Source organism: Hemitrygon akajei, chromosome 10, assembly GCF_048418815.1.
Source record: "Hemitrygon akajei chromosome 10, sHemAka1.3, whole genome shotgun sequence".
Classification (NCBI taxonomy): Eukaryota; Metazoa; Chordata; class Chondrichthyes; order Myliobatiformes; family Dasyatidae; genus Hemitrygon; species Hemitrygon akajei.
In genome coordinates, this window is record NC_133133.1 from 39,255,288 (window position 1) to 39,274,336 (window position 19,049).

Genomic DNA, 19,049 nt, shown 5'->3' on the forward strand with positions numbered 1-19,049 from the left:
TAAAAGCTCATACCGTGATGACAGCAGCTGCCACAAACACAGATTCACTGTCCATATGCACCTCATTTCCAGAATTCAGTTTCTCCTTTAGTTCCTTGCAGGTCTTGGCATTTGCCGAACGTCTGAAAATGCCTTTGGTGGAGGGGCCTTCATGGTACAACAAAACAAGCATATCCTGTAGGGAAAAAAAAGCGCCAGACTCAATAACAAAAAAAAGATGAGTTACTTTAATGAAGATATTGTCATTAATTCTCTCTTTAAAGTAAAGCATTAACTAAACCCAAGGAGAAGGTTAACCTTAGTCTTAATATTAAGAATACAAGAAGCAGACTATTTGGCCCCTCACCTCTTCTCCACCTTTTTTTATCCGTGTATTATTCCCTTATCCCATGATATACAATAATCTATTGATCTTAATGTTAAACATTGGCCTGGAACCCTGACAACAAAGAAAGGCATAAAACAAGCTTCTATGAAGCTCAGCAGTACATAAGAACAAAAAAGTTAAAAGAAAAGAATAGGAAAAAAGGAGAAAAGCTAACAGAATGAAAAAGAAAAGAAATTGATATAGTATTTTTGTCCACAGGATGTCCTTCAAGTTTTAAAAGTCAATAAATCACTTCTGGAGTGAGCCATTACCAACCACGTTCCTTACCATGATCGGCTTTGGAAGGTTACCGTTCTTACAGATGGAGGGCAGCGACAGTCCGAAAAGCTTTCGTGGTGTTATTGGAGACTCTGAGGCAAGACTGCTTTCTGACTGGTTGCTGGAACTGCGCCTTAGAGCCCAATCTATTATTGACTTCCTCTTTCTAAGAATTTTTGGAGTTGATTCTGGAACAAAACAGGTTAACAGAAGTGGATTGTAGTGATTTAAACATTTAACAAGCCATAAAAGAAAGGACTTACTAAAGAAATAACTAACAGTAAACAGAAGTGGGAATTGTCACAAAGGATGCAACTAAAGTATTGCATTAGATATTACTGTTTCATTGGTCCTCTAGGCTTTGTGTAGTGAAATACTTAAACTTCCATGTTATATAACATAGGTAGGGTTTAGCTGGCGCAAAATGTAATATGGATGGGATTAACATGTTCAGTCTCTGTTAGCTGCAAGAAGGCCCACATTTAACAGGCTTGATGTTGCTTCAATCTAATTCTATCTAGAAGTGGAGTCCAAGCAGAAATACACAACAATTTGGCACAAAGTTGGTGGTGTGAAAAGAGTTGTGTGGGAAATTTAATTATTTAGGAAACGTTCAGAATTTGTATTGTGGCATGTGATTCGGGTAGGTTATATACTTAACTCAGGTTAACCTGACCTGAGTGCTCTTGATGCTGATGTACCGCCTGAATAAGGATCGTCACACATGCACTCATCAATTTGATGACACCAGAGGGAAAGAATTTTCAACACAATGAGTAACAAATTCTGCCGAAGTGCTTTAAAGTATCATCCCTAACTTTGATGGAAGAATCAAAGGAACTCACAAGAAATAATGTAAATCAAGGTGAATAAAAGGACATTTTGATGGAGATTTAACCTTAGTTTTAATACAATATTCATATTTCTTAAGAAAAAGCAAATTAAAACACTGGATATTGTTCAACTTAAGCCCAGGTGATAGAGTAGCTGATTGCAAACTTCTGAGATGTGAACCCAAGTGTGGGAATGCACAGGGATAGCCTATCTGTAAATAATCTGTAAAAAAATGTATAACTTTATATAACATAAGTTATAGGTCCGTGTGCAGTTCTGGTCACCGCACGGTTAGGAGGATGCGATTCCATTGGGAATGGTGCAGAGAAGAAATGCCAGGTTGGAACTTCTTCTCAATGAAGAGAGACAAAATGTGTTTGGACTAGAGGTGGTTTGGTGGGGGCAGGTGAATGAGGAAGCTGACTGAGGTAATCAAAATTAGGAGAGGAATGAATAGTTTGGATTGTGATAAATTTGTCTCTTTAACATCCAGAGGATAACTTGGAATCCGGGACTCTACCTGAGATGATGGTAAATAGAAATACTCTCTCAAATTTTAAGAAACATTTAGAAGGCCACATGGAACAGATGGGACATTTGTACAGTGCTGGAAATTGGTATTAGTACAGCGAGATACTTGCTGGCCTGTAGAGACACGATGGGCCAAAGGGTCTGTTAGCATGTTGAATGGAGTTTATGGGCCCATTCATATTTAATAGCACACATTTTCCCCATGGTATTACAGATACAAGCTCTCAATGTTAATACAGGTTGAGTACCTCTTATCCAAAATGCCTGGAGCCAGAAGTGTTTCCGATTTCAGATTTCGGAATGTATAATGAGATAGCTTGGAATCGTCATTATTTCTGACCTTATGTGCTACCGGTAAGCAGTTTTTGTCTTACACTTGTTCATCACGCATCCAGTGCATACTGAAGCAGCTGTTCAGCATGTTCCATTTTCATCAGCAAAGATCTTGGCAAATTCATCAATGAATTTATCCGCTGGTTCATGATCTGCAGATGCTTTATCACCACAAATCTTTAATAATTTAATGCTGTGCTTCTTCTTAAATTTCTGCAACCAAGCTGCTGAGTATTCATAATTACCTTCAGTTTTCAGTTCATCGTGATAGATCTTTGCTTGTTTCATGATCAGCCTGCCGTTAAGCAGCACATGTTCACTCCGACACTGATGAATCTGTTCTTTCCATACACAATCGAGGTCTTCACTTTTCACTCTATAAGGTGTCTCTCTATTTCTTATTAACTTCTGTTCATTAGGTATGTGAGGCCACTTCTCAGGACTGTCTGTGGTGTACAGTAACCTGTGCATTGCCTGGGAACCTTCTTAGCGCCTTGTGGAATGTTCCATCGGTGACGTCAAGTCAACACTCAGAAAAGAAAATTGGATTTCGGAGGTTTTCAGATTTTGGAACTTCAGATAAGGGGGTACTAAACCTGCGCACACTAACAAAGCTGCAATAGAGCTATATACACACAGGAGTCGTTTGCATGCCAACATGGCGAAGAAGCTTAACTTCGCTGCAGACAACTACAAAGGAGCCTAAGGGACACTCGCAAACCACTTCAATTAAAACTGTTACAAAGAGTAAACAACCTCTTCGACTAGAGCAACAGGAAGAAATTATCTCCAAACATGCATGTTCTGTTCCAACATTAAAATAGCAATCTTATCTCAAAGGATTTCTCAATTACATGATATTATAATTGTTTTACTTGAACTTAGACCTCTGTTCTAAGATCAGGCGGAACAGAAGGTTCCAGTTTTGATTCCGTGATCTTTGCTAACTTGGATGAAACTGTATTTGGAATACACACAAATGGTCTCTGGGGTAGGCTGGGAAAATCACCAAGAATCCCCAAGTCTGCTTTACTTAAATATATTCTAAATGGAAATTACCTAGTATTTGAATGCTGCAACATTCCGCGACTATGGGAGTTTCTAAACTGAGCTGAGAATTTGAAAGTAGGAATTGATCTTCTTTTATAACTTTATTTCCTTTTCAGAACCCAAGCTTCTGTTTCTCCTGGTGATGCAAGGGTATTGGAACCTGCTGTAGCAGTTAACTGTTACACTACCTGAGACTGTTGATTTTATACTCTACTGCACGTAGTGGCCATGTTATTAGGGGCTCCTGTACCTAATAAAGTGGCCACTGAGTGTATGTTCATGGTCTTCTGCTGCTGTCGTCCACTCACTTCAAGGTTCGTTGTGTTGTGCTTTCAGAGATGGCGCTGTTGTAAAGGGCGGTTATTTGAGTTAATGTTGCTTTCCTGTCAGCTTCAACCAGTCCGGCATTCCTCCTCTGACCTCTCTCATTAACAAGGCACTTTTGCCCATAGTACTGCCACTCTCTGGATATTTTTAGCTTCTCACACCATTCTCTGTAAACTCTAGAGACAGGTGTGTGTGAAAATCCCAGGAAATCAGCAGTTTCTAAGAAACTCAAACCATCCTGCTGGCACCAATAATCATTCCACGGTCAAAGTCACTTAGAACACATTTCCTCACCCATTCTGATCTTTGGTCCGAACAACAATTGAACTTCTTAACCATGTCTGCATGTTTTTATGCATTGAGTTGCTGCCACATAATTGGCTGATTAGCTATTTGCATTAATGAGCAGGTGTACAGATATACATAATAAAGTGGCCTCTGCATGTATATACCTTAACAATGCACTGAAAATTGTCCCAAGGCATTGCAGACCTCTGATTCCAATCATTATATCTGAAGTGAGCAACATCTCAGCAATTCACCATTCTTCCCATAAGCTATTGGCAATGATTGACCACAGGTTTTTCAAACACTGAGCCATATCTGACCTTGCTCTCGTGAAGCTATACATTGCATTCTTTGGCCCCAGATTATGAATATTGTGGATTACTCTCCTAGGACGGAGAAATTAATTTTAACAGTCAAACTGCAGAAGCCATGAGTCTAGTCTATGTTAATTGACCACAGCAATATCTGTTTTAGATACTGGTAAAATAGGATACTGACAGTCAACAGGCTTATAACCAAAATCGTACATGCCCAATAATGGCAATAAATGTGTCAATGCAGACCAAAGTCATTTTCTCAGATATTCTTCCACAATAGAGTATTTGAAAATTGATATTTATTGTTCATTTAAGAAAGCAGATTTCCTCAGACTTTTTGTCAATTTCAAGTTGTGCAATTGTTTGAAGAATCACCTTCTACCAGAGGGTCCTTAACAATGGAGTTCATTTTGTACAACCTCATACATGTCGTAAGTTGAGGGATATGAAAAAAATTGCAAAAGATACGCAAGATGGGACTGTAATCAAGGAGGTAATGTTGGGTGTAATTTTAAATGGAGTTGCTTGCCTACATGACCCTAGTTTGTTATCCATCTGAAATAGAATGGAAATGGCAGCTAACCAAATTATTTTCGGGTGATGGTTAGGCAGAACCTCAGGAACAGAAACCAACACCAGATGAGCTTAAGAGGAATTAATAATAATATTGCAATTGGAAAGTTGTACATTTGGATGGGCAGTGCAGAGAAGGAAAAATAAAATCTACAGCATGAAAAGCCCAAAATTTCCCTATTAGGCTTCACAAAGAATATTTTATACAATTAGAAGCTATAACTATTTGATCTCCATCCAACTAGATTCTTTCCCAACCATCTTCACCTAGTAGGAAAAACATTATGATTTATCTGCTCCAGCCAGAAGTTAAAGCTGCAGTCTGGTTCCATAGACCATCACAAAATGACTAGCATACTTGAAGAAGGGGCCCCATCACTGGCTCAGAATAAGTCAAAATAGCCCGAGATGTTTATTGGCAAGTAAGTGACCCATAACTCTTAACTCATTCCGTGTGTGGGCATGTTAAAATCATCTCCAAGCCCAGAAAATACAGAGACATTAGAAAACTCTTTGTCTTAGCCAGTCTCTTCCATTCCCCAATTAACCTAACTGTCCACTTAACCAAATAATCAGCATCTCCTTGGTATGTGGGTGGAAACCAGAGCATTATGAAGAAAACCTCTAGTCACAGGGGAGAACATGTGGACTCCATTCAGACAGCAGACAAGAATCAGTGAAGCTGTGAGATCGTGGCACTACCTGCAACATCGATGTTTCTATCTATCATAGCTGCTTCTCTGTGTCATTCTTAAATCGACACAGTGTTGGTGTCTGTGCCTGACTCAAGAACCGCTGGCCTTTCAGAATGATCACTCATTCACCCATCTGCAGCTCCTAAACACTTTTCATATGATTCCTGCATTATGTCTTCACCATTCTTTTCATGAAGTCTTTTTTCTAAGTATTAAACAGCATGTGAAAATTGCCTTCTGTCCTCTTCCTTTCCAGACCTGATGAAGGGTCTTAGCCCTAAACGCCTATTGTTGGTTTCCTCCATGGATACTGCCTAATCTGCTGAATTCCTCCAGAATGTTTTTTTGTGTTGCTCAGGATTTCCAGCGTCTGCAGAATCACCTGTGTCACTGAAGGTGAAAATAAACCTCTTGACATCATTCAAAGGTCGTCTTCCACTACAGAGGACCTTTGGCTCTTTATCCTATCCTCTATGTTATTTTAATGTTTTTATTGTGAATTATCTCTTCACTTCATTTACTATCTCACATATCTTGTCAAGGTATTCATCCTTTCCAAGTAAAAATGCCAAATTCTCACTAGTCTGCGCTGATGGTTCAGACCACACACATGAGGGATCAGTCACGCGGCTAATCGTTGCTTCGCCCCCATGCATCTTTTGTTCCTGGTTTCTTAATTGCCCACAATAAAGTATGATCAGAACTTTCATAGCAAACCTTCGACCAGCCTAGCTGATCTCATCTCCTGTCACTTTTTGTAGGGATCCACATTTTGTTGCTACTACTTCCTTTTCCTGATCATTGTCACACCTCCCTCAGACCCATCAATAACATCAGCACTGGAACCATTTCCAGCCATCATATAATCGTAATTTTTATTCTCAAGAGAATTCTTGCCTAAGCTAGATGGAGAATGGAATAATTTCAGCCTGAAAACCCAATCTTGAAGAGCTGGGACACGTTTGCATGGACCAGAGCCTCCAAACACTGACGGGCAGGTTATGTGTTGGTAATCATAATTGTTGTCAATGAATTCAAACCATCTATGCAAAGATGAAGGGGTGCTGCATTGTTTGAACTGTGTTAGTTAAGAGAAGATGGTGAACCAAAAAGGATGAATGTGATCTAATTTGATGTCATTAATACTTAAAGCAGAGAATTCACCTCCCGTCATCCATCAATTAAGAAAAGCTTACCTAGTCATTATTGTAATAACTGCCTCTGCACTTGGACCATTTTTACAGCGAGCCAAGCAGGGGCTCTTTAGTTGAAAACCTATCCCCATTACACAATAAATGTTGCTGATTATTTCATCCTTTATTCTACTCACCTCTGATCATATGAATATCCGGATGGGGTCTTAGCTTCAGAATAAACTGACATTGCTTAGACTTTGGGAGATCTTCGAGGAGGACAACCCTGTTACTACCCTGGGAGTAGACATTACCATCAGATTGCTCCACATGTGCAGTAAAGTCTCTGACACAGTTCATGATAACACTAAATGGTTGCTCGTGACCTGAAACACAAATTGGAAAGCTCAGTCTTTTTGTTTGTTACAACATACATCCTAAAATGAAAGAGTCGTTTGCCCTTAAATTTCTAAGCAACATCAATATTAGAATCTCCCCGGATAATGGATGTAAGATATTCCATGATACATGTCCAAAAAATATTAATGTAGTTCTCCAGTTATCCTAATCTGAATGAACCCTCGATGAACAAAATCTGAACAAATAACTGACCATGCATTTCACTTTTGCTTGTGGAACAAATTATCAATGGTTATCAACAGTAATGTGATACTACTACTTTGTTTAGAGATGTACCCTTGGCGTCCAATCTCATTTCAGAAACATATTGATCATCTATTCAAAGTACAGCTGGGCAAATCTAAAACTGGGCATTGGCAAGTTAGGCAATATTGCACTCAGCCTGACAATGAACATAAATCACCCACCTCTGTGAGAAAAAAAAACAACAGCCATAATATCATTCTAAAGTTTTTGTTTGGAATATCGTTGGGTGAGAGAGAGGGGTAGGGGGATTGTGAAAGGAGCAAAGGCAGATCGAATGGCGATAGAGGTGAGAGGAGCAACATTGGAACCAAAAGTGGTAAAGTACTAACTATAATTCCGGAAAAGAGTGACCTGGTACTGTGAATGGATGAATCCTTAATACAAAATTATGTCCTGGAATGATAATAATAATATTAATCAATGTCATCATCATTCTTTTCTTCCATTTCCTCTTCTTCGTTCATGGTAGCAATGCCAAGGAAGGATTTGGAGCCTCTTATGCAAATGAAGCAGGAAGTTGCTGACCAGACAAGCAGGTGCACACCTGTCACTTACACAGGGCTTCTGTATGAACCCAATGCATACTGTTGATGTTCTTGCTACAATCTCAGATACTCTTCCTCAGCTTTGGGCATCATGGTCCAGAGATTTCAAGGATCAATAAAGATTTCGAACTTCTTTGACTAATCTGTGAGCACATCCTTGAATTATTTTCTCTACCTACTTGATATCTCGTCCTCTGAGAGAACTTGGAACAGAAGGTTAAATCGAGGATTTTAGTGTCAGGCTTGTGAACAAAGTGGCCAGTCCAACACATCATCTGGTAGTAACCAGCATGAGAACACTAACTTTGTTTTAGTTGGCCTTCAAGTAAAGTTGGAGATTTACAGAGGCAGTGTTTTGCCAGTTCCCTGTGATGTCTGCTGTAGATCTCAGGTGTACAGAGGAAGGCAGTGATTACTACTGCCTCTCTTATAATGAGGTTTGTGCCAGGTTTAAGATCTTGATTTTCAAATCCGCATCACCTCGATTAACTAAAGATCGTGCTGGTACATTTGGTGATGATTTTCATTGTCATTAACACCTTTGAGGACAGACAGCTGCTGAGGTTTAGGAACTGGACAGCATTTTCCTGAGTCTTTTTGTGATCCTTTATTCTAAGAAGGTAGATTGAGTTTAAGGCCTGACCTGTTGTGTGCATTGGTGAATGAGTTGACACTGTCTCTTTGATTACTAAGGTCCAGATGATCTTTCTTCTGGAGTGTAATTGCCATAAGTTGAACAGTATTTCATTAGTTGTGAAGATGATCTCTTCTCCAGAGGGAAGCTTGTTGGAAATGAGGTTCAACATTGAACTGAGAACATTGTGAAAAGCGTATGGCAATGATGGAGCCTTTTTTGATATCAGTCTTCACTGTGACCAGTGCCTAGGAGCCAGATGTCAGCAAGCAATCTAATTCAGGGGAATTCTCTGACTCTGATCAAATTCAGATTCAACTCCAACAGTAGCAGCTTTCCGTCAGTAATTGCAGGAAGCCCTGCTGATTTTTATCGTTCATGCTGAAAAAACAAATCACAACATCTCAGCTTCTGTTCTGATATTGTTTAGGTAACTCAATCCAGCAGGATTGACCCTGGTGTGAATAACCCATTACCTCACCAATTTTACCCAGTTGGTAATCAGGTGCCAAAAGATATATTCCACCTCCATATGGAAGTAAAGCTTTTCCTTTTTAACATGCCTTTGCTTTGCTAAACACATCACCTCAATACCTAAAAAGAGGAAAACACTGTTCGGTACAAGACTCACCAATCAGTGGGTAGGGTGCTGCCTCCTTTCCCGAAATCACCCAAAGCTGGTAATTACTTGCACTATCCTGTTTGTTTTTAAAAAGAAAATTAAAAAAAAATTATTACATGTAAATTGTTGCCAGTCCACAGGGATGTAGATTGGCAAACAGTACCTTAAAATGATTGGGAAAAGCCCACAATCAACAGAGAAAATTAAACAAGTAACTTGAAGGAAGTTAACTCATACCCTTCTTTAGGAAGTAATTGCACAGGCAGGACTGGGGTTGGAGAGAGTATATAACGTACCCTTAAAATGTTAGAGGGCAGGTTTCATTTCATAGGGCAAGGTGGCTCTCCGTCAGTTACTTGTACATGAGGAACTGAAAGAAAAGAGTGCTGGACACATGGTTCTTATCAACTGGGAGTTGTATTTTTTCCTCACAGGGACAAGAATTGGCCTGTGTTTGTCCAACTGGGCACAAGTTACAGTTCAGCAGGTAGTGGAAACGTGTTTTTTTTTTAATTGGGAAAAGGAGATAATAAAGCTTGTTGTTAGTGTGGGGAAGGAGATGAGGAGGGTGCCAGGCTCAATGAACCTCAATGAACCAGTTAACCTCAATGAACAAATGTTGGGAGGCCAAGTTCTGAGCTCATTGCGATCTGGGAAATTTAAAGGAACCTCTGTCAAGAAGGAAAGAGAACGATTGTTCAATAACCAGATTTTTATTCATTTAAGATAAAGTTCTTGAACTTCCTTACAAGACCAAAGCCTGACTGTTCTTGAAAGGGGCGAGTTTATGCTATTGGCCTCTTAGTGCAGAGAAGGGGTAGGGTGGGATGGGGAGTATAAAGGGTAATGAGTAGATAGTCTTCCAGTTTGAATTGAATTGAATTGACTTTATTACTTACATCCTTATTTATATCAGGAGTAAAAATATTTATGTTACGTCTCCATCTCAATGTGCAATGTGCAATTACAGTAATTTATTATAAATATTATATACACCAGGACAGTCATTACAACATAGAAATACAGTTGTGTCAGCATGAATTAAGCAGTCTGATGGCCTGGTGGAAGAAGCTGTCCTAGCGCCTGTTGGTCCTGGCTTTTATGCTGCGGTACTGTTTCCCGGATGGTAGCAGCTGGAAAAGTTTGTGGTTGGGGTGACTCAGGTCTCCAATGATCCTTTGAGCCATTTTTACACACCTGTCATTGTAAGTGTCCTGAATAATGGGAAGTTCACATCTACAGATGCGCTGGGCTGTCTACACCACTCTCTGCAGAGTCCTGCAATTTAGGGACGTATAGTTCTCATACCAGGCAGAGATACAGCCAGTCAGGATGCTCTCAATAGTGTCCCTATAGAAAGTTCTTAGAATTTGGGGGCCCATACCAAACTTCTTCAACTGTCTGAGGTGGAAAGAGGCGGGGTTGTGCCTTTTTCACGCCACAGCCAGTATGTACACACCACGTGAAATCCTTGGTGATGTTTATGCTGAGGAACTTAAAGCTGTTCACCCTCTCAACCCTAGATCTATTGATGTCAGTAGGGGTTAGCCTGTCTCCATTCTTCCTGTAATCCACAACCAGCTCCTTTGTTTTTGCGACATTGAGGGAGAGGTTGTTTTCTTGACACCACTGTGTCAGTGTTTCTTACATTTGCTGGTAGAAAATGATTTTATTTGATTATTACAGCCTGAATGAATTTACTTTTAACAGTTTGATACCGAGCCAGGTTTGGCCACCTTTTCCTATGGGTGAAGCCCACACTATTTGAAGAATAGGTTCTTAGTTTAGAAAATTATGAGGGTCCTGTCAATTGTGAATCTCACACCAAATGTCCCCATTTTACTAGTCCAGCAGCTCCAATACCATACCATATCCTGTGAAGTCTACTACATCCCAATCATATTTAGTAATCAGGTTTTGATTTAAAAAGATCAATATATGCTAGAATATCTAGGCATTAAAGTACTTAATACAGAAACAGAAAGGGAAGAGTCACTCTAGTGGTGGTGTTTTATAGATCATCCAATATTCAGCAGGAAATTGAGGAGCAGATGTAGAGAAATTGTTCATAGTTGTAGGAATAAAAGGATTGCATTAATGGGAGATTTTAATTTCCCTTGTATTGACTAGGTCAACTATATTTTTCAAGAACTGGACGAGGTGAAATTTGTGAAATAGGTCCAGAAAAATTTCTTGATTCAATACATAGAGGGTCCTGCTTGGAAGTATGCCATTCTGTAACAAGACCAGCCAAGTAACTGAAGTGGCAGTCGGAGCATTTTGGCTTTAGTGACCATAACTGTATTATATTTAATAATTGAAGGAAAAGCTTAGGTCATCTCCACAGATTAGGGTTCTAAGCTGGAGCAGGGCTAAGTTTGGGATAACTAGACATAATCTAGCAAAGGTCAACTGGGTAAGAAAATAACAAATGGCAAGTGGGAGGCATTTAAGAGTCTAATGCGAAGAATCTAGAAGCAGCATATTCTTACTAGGAAAACAAATGAGTTTAGCGAACCAGAGCCTCACTATCAAGAGATAGGGAGGCTCTGGTCAAGAACAAGAATGAAGCTTACACTGTGATTTGAAGGTCAAGGATGAGTGAATCACTTAATGATTATAAAATGGTTAAGATTATTGTGAAGAGGGAAATCAGGAGGGGAAGGAGAGAATATGAGGTGGATCTGGTAAGTAGGTTAAGGAAAAACCCAAGAGGTTCTATGACAATATTACGAGTAAAAGAGAGGCTAAGGAAAAAGAACATCTGCTCAGAAATCAACCAGACCATCTATGTCGTGAGCCGGAGAAGCTGGGTGGGATTTTTAACCAAAATTTCATGACATTTTTACTGAGGTTTAAATCACGGTTGCTCAAGCAGTAAGAGAAACAAGTGGAGATGCAGGACATTCGTATTACCAGACAGAAGGTAGTTGTGCCCTTCCAGCACATTAAGGGCCTCTGCATCCTCAGCCGTTGTGGAAGGAAAGAGAGGAAATTGTGGAGGTCCCTGTGGAAGTAATTCCTTCATTGCACAGGATTCAATAATCCCTTCTTTTCTTCACAGGAGCCTCAACAATTCGGAAACAGCTTCCTCCCCTCTGCCATCAGGTTTCTGAATTGATGATGAATTCATGAACACTACTTCACTATCTTATTCCTCTTTTTCTGCACTACTCATTTAATTAAATTATGTATAGATATACCTCTGATCGTAATTTATAGTTTTTTATTTTTATCTATTTTAATGTTCTGCTGCTGCAAAACAACGTATTTCATGACATATGACAACCTGATTCTGAATCATTGTTCACCACTGGTGACGTGAAATTCCTGAAGATTGGAAGGTGGCTAATGTAATGCTGTTGTTTAAAAAGCATAGCAAACATAAACTAGGGAACTACAGGCTGGTCATCAGTAACTGGGAAACTCCCAGAGGGCACTCTGAGGGATAGGTTCAAACAGCATTTGGATAGACAGAGTCTGATTAGGAGGAGTCAGTATTGCTTTGTGTGTCGCAAGTCGTACTTGACAACACTTTTGAAGTTTTGTGAAGAAGTTATGAGAGATATAGGTATGCAAGCAGGCTTTTTTCCACTGTGGTTTGGTGAGATTACAACTAGAGGTCACAGGTTAAGGGTGAAAGGGGAACACGAGGGGAAACAACTTCACTCAGAGGGTGCTGAGAGTGTGGAATGAGCTGCCAGCATAAGTGGTGGATGCAATTTCAATGCTTAAAGAGAAGTTTGTATAGAAACATGGATGGGAAGGGTGTGGAGGGCTATGGTCTGAGTGCAGGTTGGTGGGTTTAGGCAATTTAAATGGTTTGGCAAGGACTAGATGGGCCAAATGGCCTTTTTGTGCTGTAGTTTTCTTTGACTCTAAGTAAACAATATGGTAGATGAAGGTAGAGCAGTGGATGTTGTCTATTTGGACTTAAGCAAGACCTTTGACAAGGTCCCACATGGTACACTAGCCTGGAAGGTTAGGTCCCATAGAATCCAAGGAGAGCTGGTGAAATGGATTCAAGACTGGCTCAGAAGTAGGAAGCAGAGGGTGACGTTTGAAATGTGTTAATCGGAATGGAGGCCAGTGGCCAGTGGTGCTACTCTGGGGTCAGTGGGGTCGGACCATTGTTATTCATTACTTACATAAATGATTTGGAGGAGAATACACAAGGCTTGATCAGCAAGTTGGCGGATGACATGAAATTAGGATGTGCTGTTGACAGTGAAGCCCATTATGGTAGATTACAAGGGGACCATTGAGTGGCAAATAAATTTCAATATAGATAATTGTGAGGTGATGCATTTTGGAAATCCAAACTAATGTAGGACATACACTATGAATGGGAGGGCACAAGGGAGTATAATGAAACAGAGGCCTAGGAGCACATTGATCTTTGAAAGCAGGTAAACAGGGTGGTAAATAAAGCATTTAATACACTGACATTGAGTAAAAGAGTTGGTATATGTGTACTTGGGAGCTGTAGAAGGTGTTGGTGAGTCAGCACTTGGAGTACTATATACAGTTTTGGGCATCCTGTTATAGGAAAGATGTTGCTAAACTGGAAAGAGTGCAGAGAAGATGTACAAGGATGTTTCCAGGATTACAGAGCATGACTTATAGGAAGAGGATGGGCAGACTTTGCCTTTATTCCTTGGAATATAGGAGAATGAGGGGCAAATTATGAGAGGTATAGATAAGGTAGATGGTTTTTTCCTATGGTAGGGAGTCCAAAACTAGTGGCATTGATTTAGGGTGAGAGGTGGAACACTTAAAGAGGATTTGAGAGGCACCTTTTTTCACTCAGAGGGTGGTAACTACATCTAATGATTTGACAGCTGAAGAGGTTGAGTCAGGTACATTCTTCTTCTTCATGTGCCTTGCACATTACACGCTTGGGCGATCAAGGCTCTCCACATCGAACGATCCCTCACAGCGTCAATGGCATCTCACACATTTAGATTTGTTAGTTCTTTCACTGTGTCCATATATTTTCTTCTTTGCCTTCCTCTTCTGCGTTTCCCAGGCATACAGCCTTGTAATGTAAGGCATTCTATTTCTCCCTTTCTGATGACATGGCCCAGGAAATTCAGTTTCCTCTCATTTAATGTTCTCATTAAAGATCTTTTTGTATGGGCACGTTGGAGTACTGTCTCATTAGTTACCCTGTCTCAATGTGATATTTTCAGCATTCTTCTAAGAAACCATTTTTCTGTTGCTTCTAAGTTTCTTTGGAGTTCTGGTGTTATAGTCCATGTTTCAGAAGCATACAGCAAGATTGACCAGATGTAATACTTTGGTAGCCTAAGCCTTGTTGTCATTGAAATGTGTCTGTTGGAAAAATGGGTTTCATTTTTTGGAAGTTGGTTTTGGCAATGGCAATTCTTCTTTTTATTTCTATTTTACTTCTAGCATCTTGTGATATAAAGCTACCAAGGTAATCAAAGCTGGTCTTTTGTTCAATCTCTTGGTTACCAACATACAATTAGCAGTTGGGAATATCCTGCTGTTTTGATATTACCACACATTTGGTTTTTTTAATGGTTGATGGTTAGACCAAAATCTGCACTTGTTTGTACTACTTTGTCTAGGAGGATTTGTAGGTCTTCTGCAGCACTTGCTATTAGGATGGTATCGTCTGCATATCTTATATTGTTGATGTTAACACCTCCAATTTTTATCCCATCTAGGTCTTCTATTTCTCTAAGAATCATTTCACTATAGATATTAAATAATTCTGGTGGGGCAACGCATCCCTGTCTAACTCCTCTTTGAATTTTAGTCCAAATGCTTATATTATCAGCAATTTTTACCGCAGCCGTTTGATTCCAATATAAATTTTGAAGGTACATTAAGTATCATTAAAGAAGCATTTAGATAAGTACACAAGGAGCAGGGTCAAACACAGGAATTTGGGACTAGCGAGGTGGACGCTGCGGTTGGCATTGACTCATTGACTTAAGGGCCATGCTGTACTGCTCTATGACTTTATGACTATCATTTAGTTTGCTGTTGCAAGTGCAGATATTTCACACTGATAAATCAAACTTTGCAAGCTTCAACATAAACAACATCTAAACCCTGAGTGTTATCAGGCTCCCTTTACTTAAAGCCATAAAAGAACAGCTTAGAAAGAACACCGTTACTACTGAAGTAGGTTAAAACATTCTGCATTGCATGCTATAAATTCTTATCAGCAGAATCTTCAAGCATGAAATGGAAAGTAAATTTCCAAACATGAAGCACACTAAGTTTAAATCAAAATTGATCAGACAATAGGGGCTGACACTATCAAATCATACAGATCTACTACATTGGAATCTGCTCTGTAAAAATATATGTTATCCGAGTCACAACTTTTTGGTCGAAGCAATGCCAAACATGATCTGCTAATTCATAGGTAATAACTTTGTATCCAGCACACACAGCATCACACATGGCTACAGGTGCAAAGTATTGCTCGCAAAATAACTTCAATTGCTGAGCTGGCTCCTCAAGTTTACAAAGGCCCTTTGACGTTGCTCTGAGCAGCTACAGTTTGTTCAAGATTCAGTCGAGATTAGTGGCTGAACATCACCATTTTCAAAACCACCTGTGAGACGCATGCTTGAGACATCCAGATATACAATGTACAGATTATCAGGTGTATATTATACAAACATAAACAAACAGACATTAGACTTACTTTTGCATTGAGCTGTTGAGCTGCCATTTTAATGACCTTTCTTGCCGTATCTGTGTTACCCACCTTGAGTGTTAATGCCTAAAAAATCAAAAGCAATTTCAAATGTAAGGTTTTGGCAAGCTTAATAATTTTCAAAACAGAAGAGTTTCATTTCAGGAAATTGAATACTTTCCATTTCAAGCAATTCCAAATCACCCGTAAGATTTCCAGTCTGGTAAAAATCCCTCGCCTCTGCCCCAAACAGTATATTTATGCTCAGTTTCAAGAAAGTACCATTTTGGCATTCCTATATGCATCACCTCCAATGGAACGAACATTATTTGATGAAAATAGCCAATTTGAAGGTTAGTGTTATGAAATTCCAATATAGTTTCTTCCTTGGAGACATAAGGGACTGCAGATGACGGAGGAATTCAGCGGGTCAGGTAGCACGCATGGAGGGCAATGGACAGTCAACATTTCAGGTCAGACGCCTTAATCTGGACTGAAATCTAGAGGGCAGATTTCAGGTTTAAAAGGTGGAAGACCCTTCCACTGCTAGAATGAAATTAAACACAAACTAGATGAACTGCACCTTATATTCCACCTGAGTGGTCTAGAGTCCAACAATATCGAATTTTCCAGCTTCTGATAAACTGCTCCCCATTGTCCCTTTTCTCTCTCACCCTGACCTAACCAGTTCTTACACTCTGCCTGCCTGTTCCTTCCACTAACACTTTCTGCCCATCACCCACACAGTCCTCCCATTGGTTACCCTTGTCTACCATTCCACACCTCCCTCACGTGATTCCATGGTTCTCCTCCCTCCCTAATCAGATTTCCTCATCTTCAACCTCTTGCTGCCTCCACCTATCACCTCCCAACTTCTGTCACTATTTCCACTCTCCCTGCCTATCACCTCTCCTCAACTGGGTCCAACTATTGCTTGCTAGCTCCTGCTCCGTCCTTCCCTTACACTTTTTTTTAAACATGCTGGCTGACTGCCCTGTATTTTTCAGTCCAGAAGAAGGAAATCCTGACTGTCCATTTCCCACCACAGATGCTGCCTGACCTGCTGAGTTCTGCCAGCATCCTCCCCAATCTTCCTTGCTTAGGATAACACACTTCCCACCTCCTCCCAAATAGCTCCCATAGATTACATTCATTTCATGAACGTACATTTCTGGGGAGATCATCACAGATCATATGAGTAGGAAGCTATGGTCCTATTAATGCAATGAGCAGATATCCAAGTATGGTGATAAGATCTAAGGTGAGGGATCCTGACTAGCAGATGCTCTGGAAGCCCAGAGTCTAAGAAATTGAAAAGTGTTGGTGTTCAGAACGGCCAAGGTATCCTTGTATAGAAATCACTGCAAGTTAATGCACAGACACCACAAGCATTTCAGAAGGCAAACTGCATATTGGTGCCTATTGCAAGAGAGTATGAACACAAGAGTAAAGGTATCAGACTGCTGTTATAAGGCTAGGCATCCTTTCCCTATCTAAAGCTGTGAATAACTATAAAGAAGAGGACCACAAAAGTTGACTGGACTGATTCCTGAGATGGCATAGGGGTGAGGACGGTTGTCTATCTATGACAGATTGTGTGGACTGGGGGACTCAGCCTTTATCCATTACAGCTTTAAAGAATGAGCGTGTATCTGACTGAAATAGATTTCAATATTATGGAACTTGATGAGATAGAAACAGACATGGTGTTTCACCCAGCTGGCTGCATGGATGCCAGGGGTCAAAATCTCAAAATAAAGGGTTCGCCATTTAGATTGAGGTGAGAAGCTGTGCCTTCGCCCAGAGGAGAGTGAAACTTTGGAATTCTCTACCTAAGAGGGCTGTGGAGATAAAGACCGATACATCCTTGGATGTTAAGGAAATGAAGTGCTGTAAGGGTAATGCAGGAATTAATGCAGGTTCGAAGTTCAAAGTTTGAGTATGATGCTAAGTTTTTAAAAAGTCACTTATTCCATAACAAAGCAGAAAAGAGGGTTTAAATAGGCAGTGCACCATTTATTTTTTATCTTTGTGTTGTTTACATAGACTTCCCAGCTTGCCACACTTTCCACGTTTCTCCCTTTATTCTGTAAGTATTACACTCTATTTCTATTCCATCTGCGAGAGTCTTCGCATATTCAACAATAAGTGGAAAGTGGCTCCTCCTTAGTTTCACTGGATAAACACACTGCCCAGTTAATTACCGTAAAACTTATTTCTTCGCAGAGTTAGCTGATCTCAGGAGAGGTAACTGTGAGAATGCTATAGGTGTTCCCCTCATTCTTGGTTAAGGAATTTTGAAAAAAAATGAAGACACCTTCTGACTGTTAGACCATGTAAAGTGCATCAAATTGGAGTGGGACCCATCCTAGTGTGAAGTCACATGGCCTCAAACCTTTTACTGTTCAGACCCAAGCATTGCCATTGGTAGCTTGGGGAAGCTGCTGATGGCTGTGGAGCTGTGCAACACGAACCAATTCCTCAAACAAATAAGAGGTGACAATTGGCAAATCATATTCCTGGCACTTTTAAAGTTCTTCAGAGCATCACCCTACTGTTATAAAAAAAATTAAAGAAATTGATCTGTTTTTATTTAGTTGTATTTTAAAATAAGTCGCAACTATACGTACCAAGGCACCAGTCTGAGTTGTCATCACTAACACTTTCATCGATATTTTCTTTGGATGTTCTTCTTGTTTCATCTCTTTGATTTGCCTGTATACAAATCAAGCAATCATGATTGGTATCTTGTCACACAAGTTGAAATTTTGAACAATTTCTTTTGATCTGTTACAACTACATTCCACAGGCAAATAACCTCCTTTTCATCTTGGCCACTATTTTTTCTGACTATTATACTTCACTTCCTTTTAAATTCCTCAGGGGTATACATACAGTTTCATAGTTCCACTCCCTTAATGAAGTAACAATTCTTAATGTGTCAGTCTTGTTAGAGGGTGCTAGCAGGCCAGCTGAGTGTGTAAGACATAATAAAAAGAGTTACATGTTCTGATTATCGGATGTTCACAAAAGATTTCCAGCACAATCCTAAAATACAATAATGAATATGCATCCTGTTTTTTTTTCTGAGCTGAAGTCTCCTATCACAAGTGTTAAAATTATTGCACCAGGGATCTAAATGGATCTCCCTGGACCTGGGATTGGTGCAATGTTAG

General features: G+C 39.9%; 1 protein-coding gene across 4 annotated transcripts in view; it reads right to left on the reverse strand.

Moving 5' to 3' along the window:
* The window catches only part of arhgap20b (Rho GTPase activating protein 20b), a 104,740-nt gene that overhangs the window by 20,783 nt on the left and 64,908 nt on the right, over positions 1-19,049 (reverse strand). For all 4 annotated transcript variants that reach the window (XM_073058062.1, XM_073058060.1, XM_073058059.1 and 1 more), the window contains 6 exons: positions 18,504-18,588; positions 15,883-15,960; positions 9,204-9,270; positions 6,925-7,113; positions 656-834; positions 14-175 (listed from right to left, as the gene is read on the reverse strand). In XM_073058062.1, coding sequence (XP_072914163.1) covers positions 14-175; positions 656-834; positions 6,925-7,113; positions 9,204-9,270; positions 15,883-15,960; positions 18,504-18,588 — 760 coding nt within the window. The remainder of the gene's footprint in view (positions 1-13; positions 176-655; positions 835-6,924; positions 7,114-9,203; positions 9,271-15,882; positions 15,961-18,503; positions 18,589-19,049) is intronic.